This window comes from Suricata suricatta, chromosome 6 (genome assembly GCF_006229205.1).
Source record: "Suricata suricatta isolate VVHF042 chromosome 6, meerkat_22Aug2017_6uvM2_HiC, whole genome shotgun sequence".
NCBI lineage: Eukaryota > Metazoa > Chordata > Mammalia > Carnivora > Herpestidae > Suricata > Suricata suricatta.
Genome location: NC_043705.1, coordinates 10,845,156 through 10,867,039, shown reverse-complemented (window position 1 = coordinate 10,867,039; position 21,884 = coordinate 10,845,156). Strand labels below are relative to the sequence as shown.

General features: G+C 40.5%; 1 protein-coding gene across 2 annotated transcripts in view; it reads left to right on the top strand.

Annotated features, from left to right (window-relative positions):
• The window catches only part of KCNN2 (potassium calcium-activated channel subfamily N member 2), a 163,727-nt gene extending 144,915 nt beyond the window's left edge, over positions 1-18,812 (top strand). The window contains exons 7-10 of one of the 2 annotated variants that reach the window (XM_029941949.1): positions 9,576-9,703; positions 13,214-13,222; positions 15,918-15,987; positions 18,210-18,812. In XM_029941949.1, coding sequence (XP_029797809.1) covers positions 9,576-9,703; positions 13,214-13,222; positions 15,918-15,987; positions 18,210-18,497 — 495 coding nt within the window. In that variant the 3' untranslated portion in view covers positions 18,498-18,812. The remainder of the gene's footprint in view (positions 1-9,575; positions 9,704-13,213; positions 13,223-15,917; positions 15,988-18,209) is intronic. The other variant, XM_029941948.1, reaches the window with a different exon arrangement.
• The last annotated feature ends 3,072 nt before the right edge of the window (positions 18,813-21,884 follow it).

Genomic DNA, 21,884 nt, shown 5'->3' with positions numbered 1-21,884 from the left:
AAATGAGCACACAGAGGAGTATGTTCAAAAAGGAAGAAAAAGATAAAACCAAACAAAATTGAGATAAGCAATCTGCCTGACAAAGAGTTCAAGGTAATGGTCATAAGCTTGAGAGAAGAGTGAACTGATTGAGAACTTTCGCAGAGAAAATATAAAGAATCAGTCAGCGCTGAAGAATACAGTAACAAGTGAAAAACACACTAGAAGGAATGAACAGTGGATTAAAGTTTGAACAAAACAGTTCAGCAATTATAGGGGGTCCCCGAAGCAAGAGAGAGGAAAGGACTAAAAACTTCTCTCACCTGGGGAGGGAAACTGACATCCAGGTCCAGGAAGCACGGAGAACCCCAAACAAAATGAATGCAAGACGTCCTCACTGCAACACAAAATAATTAAAATGGCAAAAGTTAAAGATAAATAGAGAATCTTAAAAGTAGCAAGAGAAAAGCAACTAGTTACATATAAGGGAAACCCCATGAAGCTATCTAAGCTGAGGTTTTAGCAGACTCTGCAGATGAGAAGGGAGTGGCATGTGCTTTATTAAAACTGTGGAAGGGTAGAAACCTACAATCAAGAATATTCTACCCAGCTAGTTTATTATTCAAAATGGAAGGAGACATAAAGAGGTTCCTAGGCAAACAAAAGCTAAAGGAGTTCATTACCACTAAATCATCCTTAAAAGAAATGTTAAAGATACTTCTTTAAGTGGGAAAGAAGGGCCTTAATGAAATTAAAGGAAAAATTTCACTGGTAAAAGCATATATGTAGTAAAGGTAGTAGATCAGTCACTTAAAACTAGTGTGAAGGGTAAAAAGACAAAAGTAGTAAAATCACTTACATATACAAAAATTAGGGGATACACAAATATGATGTTATACACATAGAACATGAGTGGCAAATAGAAAGGCAGTGCTTCTAGAATGCTTTAGAACTTGAGCTACCCTTACTATAGACTGTTATACACATTGGATATTGGATTATATATGCACCTTGTTGTAACCACAGGCCAACCATCAATAAGTAATAAGTTCACACAAAAGAAACAGAATCCTCACACGAAGCTACAGAGAGCTATCACACAGAAGAGAGCAAGAGAAGAAACATCGAACTACGGAAACAACCAGCAAACAACAAAATGGCAATAAGTACATACCTGTCAACAAGAAGTTGAAATGAAAGTAGACAAAATGATCCAATCAAAAGACACAAGGTGACTGAATGGATAGGAAAATAGGACCCATCTCTAGGCCGCCTCCAAGAGACTCGCTGCAGATAGAGGGACGCATACAGACTGAAGGTGAAGGAATAGAAAAATATATTCTATGCGAATGGCAGGTGAGATAATCTGGGGTGGCAAAATGGACTTTAAACCAAGACTGTAACCAGAGACCAAGAAAGGTGCTACATAATGATAAAGGGATCAGGCCAACAAGAGGATATAACAATTATAAATATCCATATACCCAACCTAAATCCATAAGCAAATATTAACAGACAAAAAAGAGAAACTGACAGTGACACAGTAATAGGAGGCTTTAACACTTTGCTTATGTCAATGGATAGATCATCCAAACAGAATCGACCAGAAAACAGTGACTTTGAACACACATTAGACCAGATGGACCTAACAGATATACACAGAACATTCCATCCTAAAACAGGAGAATATGTGTTCTTCTCAAGTGTGTATGGAACACTCTCCAGGAAAGATCACATATTTGGCCACAAACCAAGGCTCAATAAACTTAAGGCTGAAATGATATCAAGCATCTTTTCCAGCCACGACACTCTGAAATTAGAAATTAATTATAAGAAAAAATTGGGAAAAATACATGGAGGCTATACAACATGCTACTAAATAACCAATAAATCTATGAAGAAATCAAAGGGGATATTTTAAAAATATACCTTTAGACAAATGACAATGGAAACACAACAGTCCAACACATTAGGGATGCAGCAAAGGTATTTCTTAGAGGGAAATTCATAACAACACAGAATACCTCAAGAAATCAGAAAAATCACAAATATATACTTGAACCTTACATTTAAATAAACTAAAAAAACATTATGCCCAAAGTTAGTAGAGGGAAAGGAATAAAAAAACTCAGAGCCAAAATAAATAGAGACTAAAAAAGAATAGAAAGGATCAATGAAAGGAAGAGCAGATTCACTGAAAAGGTAAAGAAAATTCATTAACCCTTAACCAGAGTGTTCATGGGAAAAAAAAAAAAGAGCAGGCACTCAAATATATACAATCAGAAATGAAAAAGGAGAAACACCACATAAATGAAAAAGATTATGAGACTACTACAAGAAATTATACACCAACACAGTGAATAGTCTAGAAGAAGTGGATAACTTCTTAGAAACATACAGTCTTCCAAGACTAAGTCAGAAGTAGAAAATATGAACACACCAATTCTTAGTAATAAAATTGAACCCATACCAACTACTACTACTAATAAACTCCCAACAAAGAAATGTCTAAGACCAAATGGTTTCATAGCTGAATTCTACCAAACATTTATCCTTCTCACACTATTCTAAAACGTTTGAAGAGGAAAGAATGCTTCCATATTCATTCTACTACCTGGACAGCACTACTCTGATCCCAAAACCAAAGACACTACAAAAAAAAAGAAAAGAAAAGAAAACTACAGACCAACATTTCTGATGAATATAGATATAAAAATCCTCAGCAAAATATGAGCAAACCACATTTAACAATTCATTAAAAGGATCATCTACCAACAAAATGAAAAGGCAATCTAGTGAATAGGAGAATATATTTGCAAAATGATATACCAATAAGAGGGTTAATATTCAAGATATTTAAAGAACTCCTTTAAATCCCAAAAAAGAATAATCCAAATAAAAATGGATAGATAGGGGTGTCTGGGTGGCTCATTCAGTTAAGCATCCAACTCTTGATTTTGGCTCAGATTATGATCTCATGGTTCAGGAGTTCGAGCTTCACATCAGGCTCTGCACTAAAAGCACACACAGTCTGCTTGAGGATCTCTTTCCCTCTCTCTCTCTCAAAACAAGTAAACATTTTTTAATAGATAGAGAACTTGAACAGAAATTTTCCAAAGAAGACAAACAGATGCTCAACAGGCACATGAAAAGATGCTCAACATCTCTCATCAAAACCCAATTAAAACAGTCTCAGAAAAACAAGATATAACAGGTGTTGGCAAAGATGTGGAGAAAAGGGAACCCATGTGCACTGTTGGTGGGAATGTAAATTTGTACAGCCACTACAGAAAACAATATAGTCGTTCCTAAAAAAAAAAAAAAATTAAAAATAGAAATACTACACAGTCCAGCTCTGGATATTGAAACCACAAACACTAATTGGAAAGGATATATGTACCTCTATATTTATTACATTATTTAAAATAGTTAAGATTTGGAAGCAATGTAAGTTTCAATCAATGGATGAATGGATAAAGAAGATGTGATACAGATATACACAAATAGAAAAGAGTGAAATCACGACAATGTGGATGGAGCCAGAGAGTGTAATGCTAAGTGAAATAAGTCAGACAAATGCAAATTCCATATGATTTCATGCATATGTGGAAGTTAAGAAACAAGTGAATAAACACAGTAAAAAAAAAAGAGAGAGAGAGAGAGAAACAGACTAAAAAAAACCAAGCTTTTAAATACCCAGAGCCAACTGATGATTGCCAGAGGGGTGTGGGGGTATGGGATGGGCAAAACAGTTGAAGAGGATTAAGACATACCAACTTCCAGTTATAAAATAAACAACTCCCAGGGATGAACAGTACAGCATCGGGAATATAGTTCATATTCTTGTAACAACTTTGTACAGGGACATAAAGATGTAACTGTACTTGGGCTGAGCATGTTGTAACATGTAGAACTGTCAAGTCACTATGTTGTACACATGTGAGTAATGTCATATTGTATGTCAACTGCAATTTCAAAAGTTCTAAAATCTGAATCATCCATGAATGATTCTAGGATGTAAGAGGGAAGAGAGTAAACAAGAACCTAAACACCATACATAGTTACCAAGAAGCAGCCTAAAAATACAAGGTCAAGGGTACTCCTTACCCCTAGAGAAAACCCACTATCTCCTGAAGCACTGCACAGGAGAAGTGTTTTTTTCTCATGGTCGACAGAGGTAGTGATTATAGACTGAAATCTGACCATGGCTGTAAAGAAAAAGCAGTATGAATGTTAAGCAGCTGATGATTCTTTTGGGAAGAAATGTAACTTTCCAAGCCTCCCATTGGGTTTCTTAACTGAATTGAATAATTTCCATGAAAAATTATTCACTGTGCCCAAGTTTTCACAAGAACGATTTCACACAGAAGTCGTTTCTCTGTGTGACAACATTAGCCACATGAAATACTACGTGTGCAAGCACAGCACACTAGTCATTGCGCAGTCTATTAAGGGAGATTGTTCTATGTAATTGCAAAAGTTTACATGTCACTCTACAATTAAAAAATGGCCACGTACCTAGAATAATCTAATAATTTCAAAATGAAAGCCTAGGGACAATAACTTGTCACTGGGCTTTAGGAAGACGGGACCAGCAACTTAATAGACTTGCAATTTATCACCTTCCAGAGGCAGTGTTTACTATGCTCTATCTTTTGGAAATGTTATTACTCCTCGTTCACGTTTGAACCACAAAGAAATCCTGGAGTTCGGCCTCTGCAGACTTTCATTTTGGAAAGAAACTTGAAAACAAGCGATCCTGAGAGCCCAGGCATAATTTTTAAAGCAGCTAGATGTACCACAAAGGGTAATTATACATATTAATGTCCACCGTGGGTGTTTCCAATCCTGTTAAGAATTCTCAATAAGAACACCACTATACAGTTACGTAAGTTCTTGTCCTACATGTCTCTTAACAAGTGAACAGAAGTTGTGCAGGATTGAGCCTCTAGAGCTTTTACCCAGTGCTTGGAGACCTCCCCACGGGAAAAACACACAGTGACTGGATCACTTGACCTTGCCGTGTTCCAAAGCCCCAGTATCCACCCAGCCCCGAGTACCCGCTCTACAGAGGGCTTGGGCAGCCTGTGGGCTTAGTGTCCAGGTTTAGAAGTGGTGTCTGTGTTTGTCCCCAGCATTGCCCACAGCCTGTGAAGCAACACGTTACCCATTTTACCATAGTTACGAGAATGGGAGGCGGGAAACTCTTGCTTCTTGGGTCCGAGGTTACGTCCCTTCTCTGAAATCGGAGAAGAGTAGAAGCACTGCACCAAAATAAGTCTCTGAAGGGAGAGGCAAGGGGAAAATGGACCAAGAAAAAGCAATTCAGTAACAATCAGAATAGTCAAAAGCAGAGGAAAACTATGAACAAAGTCCTCTTTAAAACAGGTTCTACTAATGTTTATATAGGTTTGGGCAAGGCAAAGTTTCAGTGAAAAGTCCAACAGCTTTTAAGTGCTTTTGTGGTTTATCCAATAGTATTACACTGAAAAATATTTTTTACCTTATGACCTATGGCGTTAATATTTCATCACTACCTGGAGAAATCAGAGCATTTCATGACCTTTTTGACTGCGAAGTTGGTTTTAAGGCATCTGCCTAAGGACCGTTACCTTTAATAGTATTATTGCTTTTAGGGCCTTTGTTTTCCCAACATACCTGATTATTAATATGCCTTTCAAAATGTTTCCAGTAAAAGATTTTAATTGGGATGGAGCATGAGTCAGGCAGAGCAAATGTTCATGTTTTCCCTTTTTCCCTGGCTGTGGAGGAAGGGATGAGGGGAAGGGAGAAGTTTCCTGCTAAGAAGGAACCCTCCCTCCCTCTCCTTATTTCTTGATGTTAGGGAAGTATTTCACAGTGTTGTCGGCTCATTAATTGGCACAGGAATCACTACTGCTACTAATTTTTGCGGGCTAGATCCATGATCCAGCAACTGTCATGGTATTCACCATGTGGTAGACGCTCCATAAATTTGTTGAATTAGAAAATGGAAATTAGGGAAGATGTACTTACATCTACGTCTCTTCTGTAACCTATATACCCTTCTTATCAAGAGGGTCCTTTGACCATCTATATTTACATATAAATATATATCTGTGGCTCATGATTGGAAGTCTTAGGATCCAGGGTGCCTGGGTGGCTCAGACGGTTGAGCACCCTACTTCAGCTCAAGTCATGATCGCACGGTTCATGAGTTTCAGCCCCGTGTCGGGCTCTGTGCTGACAGAGCCTAGAGCCTGCTTTGGATTCTGTGTCTCCCTCTCTCTCTGACCCCCCACTCAGGCACTCTCACTCTCTCTCTCTGTCTCTCTCTCTCTTAAAAATGAATAATAAAAACACTAAAAAAAAGGTTCTTTTTATGCAAGTAGACACTATGGTATGAAATACTTAATACCACCTACATCCAAAGCCCTGAGCTAGGGAGATACAAAGGTTAGTGACAATCCCCCTGCCCTTTGAGAGGCAGGATGGGCACATGACAGGGTTCTTAGCTACATAAAGAGAGGAAAGATTCCCTCCAGATCAACTTCCTTTCTCCAGTTTCCCCTATAAGGTTGTTCTCAGGGCCGTGTGACAAAGAGTCAAGCTTGTGAAACACTGAGGTGCTTTCCACCCTGTCCCTTCCAACCTGAAGAGGGACCAGAAAAACCTACTATTCTGGACACATGTGACCAGTAAGCAGAGGGCACATGTTCCTCTACTCCTGGGCACATGTGTTGTGACTGCTGTTTTGAAAAAGCAGATGGGATGTTTCCAGAGTGTTCTTCCTGGGTTTCACAACCTATAAGGGACTCAGAAAGGGCAATGTTTCAACGTAAATCCTTGTGATTCACAGTTTTTAAAGGCAGCTGTAGGGATTTCATTTTCAGATGAGGACTCATTTTCATTCTTAGCCTGTCAACTACGATGAGCATTTTGTGTGTGTGAACCCTGCAGCAAAGAACTGGGGGCTTTCACTCAGTCCCATGAACTCAGAAACTGAGGTTCCCTACTCCCCTTCAGCCTGTCTCCTGCCATCCCAAAGAGGAAAAACAATTATTTAAGATACATCGAGGACAAGCAGTGAATCGATTTAAGGACTTGGTAATTTGGCATTTGCTCTTTGTAGATGGGAATCCAAAGCAAAATCAATTGTTTTGTTCTCCTGCAAACATTACTATGATCAACTGCTGTGTGCTACGGCCCCATCTGTTTTTTACCAAGTTTTCTAGCCTCCTCTTCTGTGGCTTGGACTGGTAAAATCAGAGAGGGGGCATCCACCAGGGCCCCTTGCCCTCTTCCAGGTAGCTAAGGCTGTTCAGAGAGCTGAGGCCTCACTTAGCTGGCCCTCCTGTTTCCCAGTGTGGAAGGACCCCATTCCAGCGGCAGTCAGTGCGGGCCAGGAACTTCCCTCCCCTCTCCATGTAAAAGCGAGGTCCTCAGGGCACCTGGGTGGCTCTGTCAGTTGAGTGCTCAACTCCCGATTTCAACTCAGGTCATGATCTCGTGGTTTGTGAGTCTGAGCACCCCGCATTGTGCTGACAGGGCGGAGCCTGCTTGGGATTCCCTCCGTCTATCCCTCTCTGTCTCTTAAAAATAAATAAATTAACTTTTTTTTTCAGTAGTTTATTGTCAAATTGGTTTCCATAGAACACCCAGTACCCCAATGTTCATAGCAGCCCTTTCTACAATAAACTTTAACTTAAAACAATAAATAAAAAGTAAAAGCAAGGTCCTCAACCCTTAGCCACTTATAAGCATCCTTACCTCTGAAAAGGACATGAGGATCAAAGCCTTCCCCACCCCTGTGTTTCCATAAGACTGAAGAGCAAAGAATTTACCTGCAACACCCTTGAACTTCACTGCGGATGGTAGTGCTGTTTCCCAGCCGCACTGCTGGTGCTCAGCACCTGACATTTCATTTCTCCCCTGGTTTCAGACTGAATGCTCTCTGTGCAGACTCTGATGAATATCCAGAGAAAGTGCATTATAACCCGAAGTCGCTGCTAAAAGCAGATTTAAGAAAGAGTCATTTTCTTAAAATGGGTTCTAGCAATTTCCCTCAAAAAGAAACCTTTTTAGCAGCAGGAAAAAGATTCACCGTCAGCTACCAAACCTGATGCTTTCGGTGCTCAGAGTGAAAAGCCATATATACATCCTTGGGATCATAGCTGTCATGTGATTCTAAGACTCTTCCTTATTGACAATTAAGGCCTGAAACAAACTTGAGTGATAATTCTCTCTGCTCTTCTCATGTAGGAAAGAGAAAACTAAAGTCCTACAATGGTTAGCTCCTCCGCTTGTCTTGGCGTGGTTAGCCCAAAGTCGAGAATTTAGAACCCTTTCTCCAGACCAGTTCATGGCTCTGTCTGTCCTACCACAGCGCCTTTCTTTCTTTTTTCTTTTTTAATTTTTTTTAATGTTTTATTTATTTTTGATACAGAGAGAGACAGAGCATGAGAGGGGGAGGGGCAGAGAGAGAAGGAGACACAGAACCAAGCAGGCTCCAGGCTCTGAGCTCGCTGTCAGCCCAGAGCCTGACGCGGGGCTCGAACCCACGAACGTGAGATCTGACCTGAGCCGAAGCCGGAGACTCAACCGACTGAGCCACCCAGGCGCCCCCCACAGCGCCTTTCTTAAAAAGGGTTCTTCCCCCACCCAGCCCCCCACTAGCCTGCTCTTTGTGAAACAGGCTTGGTCTGTCATTCAGAAGAATTCAATGGATCAATTTCTTGGAGTAAGTCATTAACAACAAGCCTTAGGGGCAGCTCTGGGTCATCAGACCCTGCAGTGTGGGCAAGAAAGGAGGAGCTTGTCCGTCTCTGGGCCTTTATCAGCACCCAGGAATTGTTGAAGATGCTCATCACGAAAGGAAGTGCTCGAATATTACTAGGAAGTATTCATACCTTCCATCAGCCACAGTAGGTCTTGGCTGTGTCACTAAAACACTTTTATCTTTTAGGTTTGTCCCACCCATTTGAAATGCCGCGTACTCAGGTTAACCCACAAAATCATGACAACATAGGCTGGCAGCTCATTAAAGCATGCTAACAGACATACAGTTTGCTGAGTCACTCAGGAAGGGCAGAACAGGTCTGCTTGGACACTGAGCAGTGGAAAGGTGCCCTTCCTGTAGTTCAAAGCCAAAAATGCCAAGCAAGCTTGCAAAGGACAAGATTCACCTTGGCCTTCTGGCATTTTGCCTCTCTCCAAGGAAATGAAGAACACGGGGACAACAAATGGAATATAAGGAGCAGAAATCAGTACCCCTTCCAACCTCCTCCCACCCCCCTGTAATGTTGCCGGACAGGCTTCAAGCACCTCTTGAGTTTTAAAAGAACTGGTTGGATGAAAATGTTCCTGATGGGTAGAGGTCGGTCCAGAGAGAGATCGGTACCTCCCTAATAATTCAACTTAAATGTTGTTCCCAGATACAGGTGCTTTTTAAAAGGCACAAATTCAAGGAAAATACTCTTTTGAGAAATAGTTACTAAACAGAGCTGGAACTTACCATGATCTTTGGGATTAAGAATAGGACCCCCGGCCACGTTTGCAAAGGATTCTGCTCTGGGAATTTATCAACTGCTTTGTTCGTTTGTTTGTTTTCTTAACAGGTGAAAAACGCAGCTGCCAATGTACTCAGGGAAACATGGCTAATTTATAAAAATACAAAGCTAGTAAAAAAGATAGATCATGCAAAAGTAAGAAAACATCAACGAAAATTCTTGCAAGCTATTCATCAGTAAGTACCATTTTTCATTCATTGTCATCCTGCTTTTTGTGGCTCTGGGTCTTAAATTCCCACACTTGGTTATTCTTCTTTTGTGAGAGGGAAAAAATAGAAAACACAGTCATGTGTGTTCTCAGAAGACACTATTTGGCAATTTAATAATTCCATAAATGAAATCCTGAGAAAATTGTCAGTTCTTTTTTGGACTCAGAATCATCAGTTATTGGAAGGAGAGTCATTTAATATATTAATTAAAATGTCTTCTCAGCTTCTCTCTTTAGAAACAATATTTTCAGTTGCAATTATATGTCTTAATATAACTTATTTATTCATATGGCTTGCCCTAGGATGTTTAGTTTGTATAGACTGCAAAATCTTGAAAAATATTTAACATTTTATGGTCGCTCTGGATTTTGTTTTTAACAGACTGCCAACACCTTTCTATGAAGGCACCTACACTTGATTTAATACTTGCATTTTTAAATTAGCCTTTACTCAGGACTCAGGGGATTTTCTATTTGCTACATGTTCATTATAGATTTTATAGTGCCTTTTACCATGATTCTGATTTTATGCAGGCCGCCCTTATTCAATATGCTTAAGTTCTGTCGTGCTATTTTGTTTCTATGCTACATATAACTATCATAGACTTTGAAAGGACAAACGTCTATGTAGTAAGTTTCAATAATGACTTAAAAGCACCAGCTCTTTCTCCCCCAGGCTGGCAGCATCCTTACCGTAAGTACATTCGCATGGCATTGGTCTTGAGGCCGTGCCACCTTGCTCTTAACTCAATGCCATTTCTGTGTGGGGAAGAGCAGCTCAGTTACATGTGTGGGTCAGAAAAGTGGCTTTGCTCATGCAGCCTACTGGGGTAATCATGGAAAGGTGGGTAAACACTAAGTGTCTTGATTACAGAGCAAGATGGGTCTTCCTAGAGCTGCCCAGCACAGCAGACCAGAAACGCTCTGAAGCTAGAGCTTTTATTTTGTATATTTAGGTAGTTCATAGGTACTGGATCCCACCTCACATCCTATGGGAAATCCCTAAGCATTCAAATGCTACCCTTTAACCTCTCCCTCTGTGCTTTTTAAATAACTATCGCTGGGAATGTGGACTGCATCTAGAAATTGCTACTTGCCTTAATGAGAATCACATCCAGGCACCCTGAGAGCTAAAAAGGAGGAAGATGCTGCATGGATGGTAGAGCAGCCAACCCTCCTGGCCACTCAGAGCTATTCAGTCATGATCTTGCCGCCACCAGCACCAAAGTGACATCATTTCACCTTTAGCTCTGTGACTTCACACCGGGCCCACAACTATGCTTTCTGTCCCCTTGTAAGGAAAGGCTAGAATCTTAAGGTAACACTCTTTCAAAGTCTGGGAAATTGTAAAAGGGAAAGACGGAGGAACACTGTAGGAGATCTGGCTCACGAGAGGGAATTGCTTGCTGAGGCCCACGGCCACCTTTACAACCAAATACTCCCTCTCCCCCCATGGAGCCTCCACATATTGATTCCTTCAAGTTTAGATCTCTGAGATGAGTCTGCTGAGAGATGCTGGGCCTTCACCTCTGAGGACAGACCTCCCCCTCCAGGGTCACCAGGCACACCCCTCCTGGCACAGAGGTCATTCCTACATGCCCACAACCATACCACATAGGAACCTAACATTGATGCAAGAGGAACACACAGTATACCGTGGAGAAAGCATTCTTGTACTTTGAATGTTTTGCCACTAACCTATACTGCTCAAGTATATTCTTAAAAAAAACTTACCTTTTGGGGTGTGGGCAGGTACAGTGAGTCTGTGGGTCAAGCAGCCACATGCCCCATTTCCTCCGGGATCATATTTATAACCCTTCCCATCAGCATGAGATAGCTATTAAATAGATAATGAAATGTGAATTGGCCTTTGATGCCATTGGTAGGTTTCTGTATCTAACAAAAACACTGGAAAAAGAGCTTTGGCAGTTTCTGTACTAATTTTGTAGCCATGCATGAATGGTGGGTATTTATACACTTCTAGTTCATATATCTTATTGTGAAATGTATTCGTGCTGAAACCTCAGGGGACAGCTTAGAGATGGTCACCGTAAGTTTTTTTCAACTTTGCTCTAGCTTTGAAAATGTTTCTAATATGCTGGGAAAAACTATTTGGGGGAACCGAAGTTGACACATTGTCCCTAAGCAATTGTTAGATTGCTAGAAGGTGGCCTGACCCGATCTTAAGGTTTTCGAGGTACAGGTTACGTGGGTCTTCCGCATGCTACTTTGGGATAGAGTAACAGGAAACCCCTCATGATTCTTCTGCCTTCTTTGACATTTCTCACTCTGTTTCTTCTATAGCAACCTGAACGTCTAAAGTAGAGGAGCTTCGAGCAGCTCCAATATTCTGAATTGTTTTATAATTTAGTCTTGGGGTTAGATCTCCTTTGAGGTGTGGGGTGGTACTTTGTAAAAAAAAAAAAAAGTACAACTTAAAATTTCTATGGGCTGGGTTTGGCTCGATGATTCTAATCATGTATAATCTCTCATTTTAAGTTAGTGATACAGGAAAGCACATAGGGCTCGATTCTTAAGGGCAAGGCTCCCATTGCCCCCCATTCAGATACAGCAAGACTATCAGCCTCGGTGAAATGGGCACCGGGTGAAATCAGACCTTGCTGCTTGAGGGAGAAGTTACAAATTCATTTGATAGAGCTCTCTCTCTGGCCTCTCCTGTCCTCCAATTTGACCCAAGAGCTTTTCCAGAGCTCTATCTGGACTCCCCTCTTTTCCAAACTTCACAGCCTCGCTCCCTGACACATGGCCTCCCTCGTCTCTGGTGGATGCCTGCTTCTCCAGGCTCGTGTCCTCTTTTTCACTAACAAATCTGTCTTTTTAGATCATCACTTAATGCCGTGAAGCATTCTGTTCCTATATACCTTTGAATACTTTTTCTGGTGTCAGCTTATCAACTCTTCTATCTCAACTGTAGACCCAGCAATCGACATGAACTTGTCTCAGAGCTGAGAAATTCCATACATATAATTTCTCTAACACTGAATTTTGGACGACCCACCTTTCAGAAAACCAGGCTTCTAAGAAGCCCCAACTCGGAAGAGATGGATGCCGTCCAAAAACACCACCACCATTATAATCATCTGATGTAGAACACTGTCCTTTTAACCCTGTGACATTCATATTAGGCCAAAACGGTTCCTACAGTTTCCTTGGACATCGTGTATCAAAGAGGCCGTGATGACTTGACAGAGGGTCTTCCTTCTGAACCTTCCTTCTGGAGGAAGCGTTGTATTTCAGGTGGGGGGAGTCTCCTAGCGATGAAGGCTGATACTATAAGTCAACCGTGTTTTTCTTTGACCACCATGCCAAAATCCTACAGAGCCTAAACAGGGTCTCTCAGCTAACGAATCGAGCCCCCTGTGCACAACTTAACACCGCACTGTGTTACTCTGTTCCAGAATATTTTACAGTTTCTTTTCTTTTGTTTTGTCTTTTTATTTCAACAAAATGAAAATAGAGCCCGGAAGTAAGTTGTGTGAGCCGCTCCTCTCAACATTTGCAGAATTTTCTACCGGCTGCATGCATCCAAGCGGGTCCTTTATTTGTGAATTTCAGTAGTCTGATTGCTGCTATGGAAATGTGATCCAAAATCATGATACTTTCCTGTGATAAGTGAAGTTCACAAGGAAGAAGTCAACATACGTTCCTTATTCTTCTTTTGGGGGGGGGCAGAAAAAGTCAAATATTCTGGCAGGTGCAGCTTTAAGTAGGCTCAGGAACAGCAAGGCAAGATGATTTAGATTAGATTCAAGGAGTTTAAGGCATTCGGATTGAATAGGCTACTCTATGTCAGCTTTCCAGATTAGTGGGGGAAAAAACTGGGCAAAATTCTACTGTCAGAAACATAATATGGTCATTCAAGAGCAGAGTACCCACCTCAGCTAAGGGGCACGCACTGGCCCTTCCACTGGGCTTGCCAACCTCAGGGCCTTCCCTGCACTCCCAAGTTGCTGGAGGCTTCTGATCTGGTTGCCCAGACTTGAGTCATTCATGAGCTAATGGTCCCATTCCTTGAATTTGAAAACAGAGCTTCGTGTAAATCTCTATCACAAAATAGCTAAAAATAAATAAATAAATAAAATAAAAACAACAACAACAACAAAAACCCAGCTCCCACTCCCAGCAAAGAGAGGTAAAGGTAGCATCAAGCGACATTTGAAACACTGGTGTTGAATTCTAGCCACAGAACTGTTGCCGGCAGAAAGCTCCCAGCTGAAATCCTGTCTCTTTTCAAAAAGGAGAGAAGAGCAGGTGTTGGGAGATAAAAACAGGAGAGGACTAGCCTGAGACATTTTTCTTGTAATAATCAAGAATTGGAAGAGAAAAAGAGGGAGTAACCATCTCTCCATCTGGTTTAGTATTTAATGTCTTCTGGTTTGGGTATCACACAGCCGCCCAGAACACCTCTGTCGGTACAAACACGGCACTTCAGAAGTGCTGTCCTGTCCTAACCCACTGCACTTCATACATTAAGAAACCGAAGGTCAAATTAGGGCCAGGGAGAATGGAGTCCACGTCTGACACTGTTGTTCTCTCTAGTACATTTCTGTAGAATGACCTCCACATGTTTAAAGGTGGTTTTTTTGTGGGTCATATATTTTTGGCCAGGGGTCGGGGGAATGGAAGGGGACTTGGTTTCAAAAGGCGTACATCAAGAATTGTAATCCTTGTAAGTACATAGAGAAATTTATCTCAACAACGTGTTAGATTTAAATGCCAATTTGTAAATTCCTTTTACACTTACACATAGTCCATCTTTATATTAGCATAGAAAGGAGCCAATTAATTGAGCATTCTAATAGGGAAACACAGACTCACCATTACAAGTTATAACCTTAAGCTGCTTTACATTGTTAAATATCGTGTTATAGACACGTGTCAGTTCAGCCCATACTGGCAGAAGGAAGTCTGTCTTCACTGTCAAGCAGATTTGGTGACATATTGGTATCGTAGTTTCAAAACAAAATCACTGCACACTGAACATTTGTTGTAAAAATCTCCCTGGCAGTAAAATCTTGCCCTGTGAATTTTTGATCCTTTTTTTTTTGTAATTACTTTTCATTGAAGTTGGGAAATTATAAAGATTACTTTCTCCAGCATCAATACTATACTCTGTAAATGACATATCATCAAGGTTAGCATGGACTTTTTTTTTTTAAGTAGCTAAGAGAGGCTTGTTTGGAGGATGACTCGGATTGCTGACTTAAAGAACAATAAATCCCTTTTCTCATGTTGGGAAATCTTAATTTCTTGGTATGAAATTATTCACTATAATATTTTTCTTAAATATTTAGTGCTTAAGTAAGAACTAGCAAGAGTCATCATTAAGAAAGATTTTTTTTTAACAGCAGTGTTTTGACTGTCCATCAGATATACGCACTGAGATTTAAAAGCAACTTTACAACCAGAAATCCCATCTGTCAGACATTTTAATTGTCCGCTGGCTTTTATCTACAATAAAAAAAATTAAGGGAAATTCTCCCAAGGCGATGGCCTGGCTTCCCTTCCAATTCAATGGCACTTTAAGATAAAAGTCAAGCAAAACACAATGAAGAATAAGAGACTTATGTGTTTTGGGTTCTCTTGCTGCTGGTTGAATAAAAGTCTTATTTTTGCTACTAAGAATCTCACTTATCACTGTGTTCTCATCAGGTTCAAGTACCTAACCCAATCCATCTCAAACTGAACAGGGCTCTCTATCCCGTGTATCTCGTCATGTAGGCATAGGAAGGTGCTCACTGCTCCAACCTTGGTGAAAGTCCCGTCGCTTTGCCTATTTCTTCCTATGTCTATTTGAAATGATACTGGGATTTTAAGGAATGTTTTGGCTTTTCTCATATGGTTAAATCCTTATGAGCCTTTTCTCCCAATTCAACTTTTAACTCCCTGGTAAATAGTTGTCCTAAGGACACCTCATGTCTTACTCTCTCTCTCTCTCTTTCTCTCTCTCTCTCTCTCTCCTTTCCTTTCCTTTTTGCGGTGTTGGGGAAGCATGCTTCTCATTGTTCCAGATACATAACCAGTTTGAACTTGACCCCCAAATATTCAAGGCATTATCCATGCAGTTATTTGCTCTTGTCGATTTTATGCATGCTCTTTGGAAGGCGTTTGACAGCAGGAGAGAGGAAGGAACCTTTCTGATTTGAGATTCTGTCTTTTAGATTAAGAAGTGTAAAAATGGAGCAGAGGAAGCTGAATGACCAAGCCAATACCTTGGTGGACCTGGCAAAGGTAAGCTTGGGATCTCAGCCCTTGGAATGAATGGTTACTGATAATGCATTGGGAGGAGGATACCCCAAATTTGTTTTGCACGTCAAACCAACAGTTAGCCCTAATGTGATGGTCCAGCTTAAAATATTTTTTCTAAAATCTTTTAAATCTCTTCCTTCACGTGCTGTTTCCCTAAATTATTCAAGCCCCATTCAAAAAGCCTTCCCACTTACAGTGACTTGAAAGTCCCATAGGAAATATACATGGGATATGAGACAATACCATTGAGTTTCATATTTGTCATTCCGTCTCATCCCTCTGAGAGGAGAACTACATCCTGGGTTTGACCCTGACCTTCAAAACTACATAGGACTCATCAATGAAATCACACCTTAACATGAAAATCATCTTTAAAAAAAAAAAAAGTGATTGGTTTTCATAATTTATGATTCTATTTTCATTATTTAAAAAATCACTACTTTTTACAAGGACATGAGTGGTTCCCAGATTCTTCTTTCACATTTACAAGAGTTATCTGGTTGATTTGGTTGTCTCTTTCAAGTAAACTCCACTTTAAAAATATGAATATTTAGGGGCACCTGGGTGGCTCTGTTGGTTAAACATCCAACCCTTGATTTCAGCTCAGGTCATGATCTCATGGTCCATGGGCTCAGCCCTGCATCAGGCTTCACACTGAGCCTGGAGCTAGCTTAAGTGGCCCTCTCCGTGTGTTCTCTCTCTCTCTGTCTCCCTCTGTCTCTCCCCCACTCTCATTCACGCTCTCTGTCAAAATAAACATTTAAACAAATATAATTTTTAATTTGTCTAAATGTTTTATTTGTTTTTAAAATCAGGAGAGACAGAGCACAAGCAAGGGAGGGACAGAGGGAGAGGGAGACACAGAATCTGAGCTGTCCTCACAGAGCCTGATACAGGGCTCGAACCCACAAACCGCAAGATCATGCCCTGAGCCAAAGTCGGACACTCAACCAACTGAGCCACCCCGATGCCCCTAAACAAATATATTTTTTTTTAATATGAGTATTTGCCATCAATGACCTGGCATTTTCCTGAGCTAAGTCCAAAAGAGGTCTTATAGTGGCCTGTCTGGAAGTTTTCAGTGTTTTAACACAAGTGCTTTTAAAAGGGTCTCTCTCAGTACGTTCTGTTGTTTGTTTGATAAATCAGCTCTGTCCTTTATAAAGTTTCCAGTATCATCTATGAAAATCACACCTACTTGTCTTAGTCTCATGAAATAACACAACTATATTCATTTTCAAGTATATCAATAACACACACTATATAAATATGTAGAAGTTGAATATTTGAGCTCTTATGAATAGAAGATAGTGACGTCTTCCAGAGCTTACCCGTAGGACAGCATACATCTATCACACATTTAAGGTGGGCGGCACATATATGAGACTCGAAGATGTTCTTCATATTTACAAACATGGCTCTCCCGTAGACACATCTTGAACAATCATGGGCAGACTCTTGCATCACTCCAGGGTCAAATGATAAAACAGACTGCTTGGAAATAATAGAATATCTTACTAGATATAAAATTAATATAAATATATACCGCATAGTGTCGCCTCAGGAGAATATCAATGAGGCAAGATGCTGTTTCTTTCAAAGTATTTCTTTAGTGCCATGCTTACTATTACGGCTCTAGGGCTGTCTTGCCATAGGGTTCAGTATTTTCTGAATGAATGGATGTTGCTCACATAGGCTCCAGATTATGTAGTAAAAAATGAAGCTAACGCACTCTGTCTCCAGGACCAAACTCAAACTACGTGCCTGTGATCCAGAACAGTATCTCCTTTACTCAGTCAGTTCATTTATCATCATTAAGAGGTTGTTAAGCAGCTAAGAGCACATTTTTTTTTGTTTTTGTTTTGTTAAGTTAGGAAGAAAGAGAAAACACAAGTGGGGGGAGGGGCAGAGAGAGAGAGAGAGAGAGAGAGAGAGACAAAGAATCCCAAGTAGGCTCATCGCTGGCAGCACAGAGTCTGACATGAAGCTGCAGCTCACAAACTGTGAGATCATGACCTGAGCCAAAACCAAGAGTGGGATGCTTAACCAGATGAGCCACCCGGGTGGCCCTCTAGAGGGAAATGGGACAGAAAGACAGACAGCTCCAGCAAAGGGTTGAAGAGAGCGGACCACTCACTTCCTGGGCAGGTGGCATGAAACCTGGACTTCCTGGTTGCCCTACTCATGCCCCTCCTGTTTTGCAGACCCAGAACATCATGTATGACATGATTTCTGACCTAAATGAGCGGAGCGAAGACTTTGAGAAGAGGATTGTTACCGTGGAAACAAAGCTAGAGACTTTGATTGGCAGCATCCACGCTCTCCCAGGGCTCATCAGCCAGACCATCCGGCAGCAGCAGAGAGAGGTCATGGAGGCTCAGATGGAGAACTACGAGAAGCACGTCCCCTACAACGCTGAGCGGTCCCGGTCCTCGTCCAGGAGACGGCGGTCCTCCTCCACGGCGCCACCAACTTCATCAGAGAGTAGCTAGAAGAGAATCAGTTAACCACAAAATAAGACTTTTTGCCATCATATGGTCAATATTTTAGCTTTTATTGTAAAGCCCCTATGGTTCTAATCAGCGTTATCCGGGTTCTGATGTCAGAATCCTGGGAACCTGACACTAAGTTTTAGGCCAAAATGAGTGAAAACTCTTTTTTCTTTTCCTTTCAGATGCACAAGGAATGCACCTCTTATTGCTATATAGATTGTTCCTCCTGTAATTTCACTAACTTTTTATTCATGCACTTCAAACTTTACTACTACATTATATGATATATAATAAAAAGAAAAGTTAATTTCTGCACATCCCTGTTTGGTCACTTGACATGTCTAATGGTTCACTTCCCACGTTATTTGCAAGCTAAGATGACTGGCTATTGTCTGATACATGTCGATACCTTTGATCAGTCAGAAGACAACTTGTCATCACTCTGTAACCTGTTCCGTAAGATTTTCCCCCATTATGAAACATTATATTCACATTTCATTCGATACAGCCAGCTTAATATTCTGAGTTACAGTCTCTCATTTTTTTAAGTTTATTTGTTTATTCTGAGAGAGACAGAGAGTGAGAGAATCTCAAGCAGGCTCCACGCTGTGAGCACAGAGCCCGATGCCCAGGTTCAAACTCGCAAACCATGATATCATGACCTGAGCCGAAATCAAGAGTCAGATGCTTTACTGACTGAGCCACCCAGGTGCCCCTATAGTTCCATTTGCCCTTTACTGAGTCCATTTGTTTCCAAATTATGAGAAGGTGGAGCTGTTATATCAAAGCAGATAGATAGAGAGAGAGAGAGAGAGAGAGAGAGAGAGAGAGAGAGAGAGAGAGAGATGATAGATAGATAGATAGATGATAGATAGATAGATGATAGATAGATAGATAGATAGATAGATAGATAGATAGATAGATAGATAGATAGATAGATGGATGATAGATCGATTGATCAGGGGCACAATAATGCTTTCAAGAATTATTCCCAATTTACCAGGAAATTCATTTAAAGAAAGTGGCAGAGTGCACCACTGTCTGTGAACTCATGCTGAAGAATTTTTAGTCTAGACTAGTTATTTCATTCCTTCCCCTGTATTTGTTTATGATGGGAGGCCCCTGATGTGCTCAGTTTGGATTATACGCCTGCATACTCACATATGCATCTGTTTGCATATTTCTTAACAGCATTAATGAGCCTAACTCTTTAACCTGTCACTTACTACCTCGCAAATGGTCCCCTCTGGGTCTGTAACTTACATATTTGGTACAAAGAAGTAAATAGCACCTAGTAAATGTTGTGGGTTTTGTCACAGTGGTCTCTCAGGTGGATTAAAGGCAGTTGCAATGAAAGGGGACTGGACGCTTCGCTGTGGCAAGCACAACTCTTCCAAGATTTACTTTAAGAATTGACTGGGTTGAGAGGAATCATCTCAGAGAGGGTAGGAGTGTGGAATTCCCTCTGGTGGTGTTCTACAGGGAGAATGGATGTGCAGTGATGGGGTAACACTCAGTCACAAAAATAAGGCACGAACTGCAAAGTTGTTCAACTAATCGCTTGAATTGGTCCAAACCTAAAATTTACTCCTTCATTTTCATAGAAATCTGCTCTGGCCCTCTTCCCCCTGTATTTCACACCCTACACCGTGCCTGGTGTGCCATAACCATACCATGCTGCAAGTTGCTAGCATACCAAGTATTTTTCTTCTATAACACAAAGCACAGGGTAATTGATTTCATCACTTTGCGTAGTTCAATGAATAAAATCACTTTCATATTCTCCATGACTGATGCAAAAATCAAACACTTCTATTCAAGACCAAGGACATAAAATATGATTCCTTTAGATCGCATGAGAATTGTTTACAGTCTACTACCGGTCCAAAGTGGCTGAGAAGGAAACTCATTCCTTGTCTTGACGTGGATGCCACGTTGCGTAGGTGTCCATGTAGGATGAGGACAAGGCATTTCCTCAAGGATGAGGAAAGTCTTTTAATAATAAGTGAGAAAGAAAAACTTCTAGAGCCGATTATAGAAACATACTGCTGAGTTCAGTGAACTCCAAACTCCCACTTCAGAGGGATGTCTGTTCCATGAACAAAATTAAAATTTTCTTTTAGGTATTCTGGGTTCTATACAAGAGTAGATCATGTTTTGTTGTAAACATTGGAGGTAAGAGAAATTTTGAAAAGATGACTGATTTTATTCTGGCCACTGATGCAGTTAATTCTTATATATTCTACCTCTGTGGTGCCTAAAAGGCAGAAGAGCAGAGAACTGTTTCATTATTATCTTATTGATCAGTTAGCACCACCACCCCAGAATATGTTACAAGACTAGGGAAAGAATAACATATAGTTCTTCTTATTGAAGAAGAGAGAAGAGAAATTAGATTTTAGATTTCATTACCTTGTGTTTGTTTTCTTCCTAATTAATGGCAGCTCCTATACATTGGCATTCTTTAGTCCCCCAAATCTGATCAAGCTTTTCCTGTTTATTTATGCCAAGTATGGTAAAACCTTGGATTTCAGGTAACTTGTTCTGTGAGTGTTTTGCAAGATGAGCAAACATTTCTAATATATTTTAACTTGATAAATAAGTGATATCTTGCAATACAAGTAGTACATGATGCCAAAGGTCACAGGATCAGAAATGAGCTAATGAAAGTCGTTTTGATATACAAGCGCTTTGGATTATAAGCATGTTTCTGGAAGGAATTATGCTTGCAAACCAAGGTTTTACTGTGTATGAAGACTGGTAACGATTCAGCAAGAGCGTATGACCTTCTGTTTGTGTATTTAAAACAAGATTAAAGAACCAAAATTTGAAAGAGGAAGAGAGGACCCATCCATCGCATAGATATTGTGGTCAACAACTTGCTGAAAGAACCCTAATCCAAGCAACTTCACCAAGGTCTCTTCCCACATGGCTTCAAAGTGAAATAGAATCCTCTCAGGGCTCCTCTTTTGTGTGGATCTATGCCTCGCTCTAATTTGCACTTTGTTTTTCAAAATGTCTACCAATAATTGAGTGTGTTATTATACCTACTAGCCTACTACCCGGGTCTTCCTGTTTCTCTACAGCCAATACAAGAACAAATGGCTACCACAAATCATTTTGAATTACACTACCACCTTCCTCAGTAATTTTCTTCATTTCTCTTACTTACACACAGCGTGATGGGCGGGCCACTGCAGAGAAGATCCCATGCTTGTCAAGAAATGAGGATGAACCAAATTTATAGCAGGTAATAGATCTAGGAAATTTATTTTAATTTTTTAAATGTTTATTCTTTTTTGAGAGACAGAGTGTGCAAACAAGGACAGGGAGTCAGAGGGAGACCCAATCTGAAGCAGGCTCCAGGCTTTGAGGTATCAGCACAGA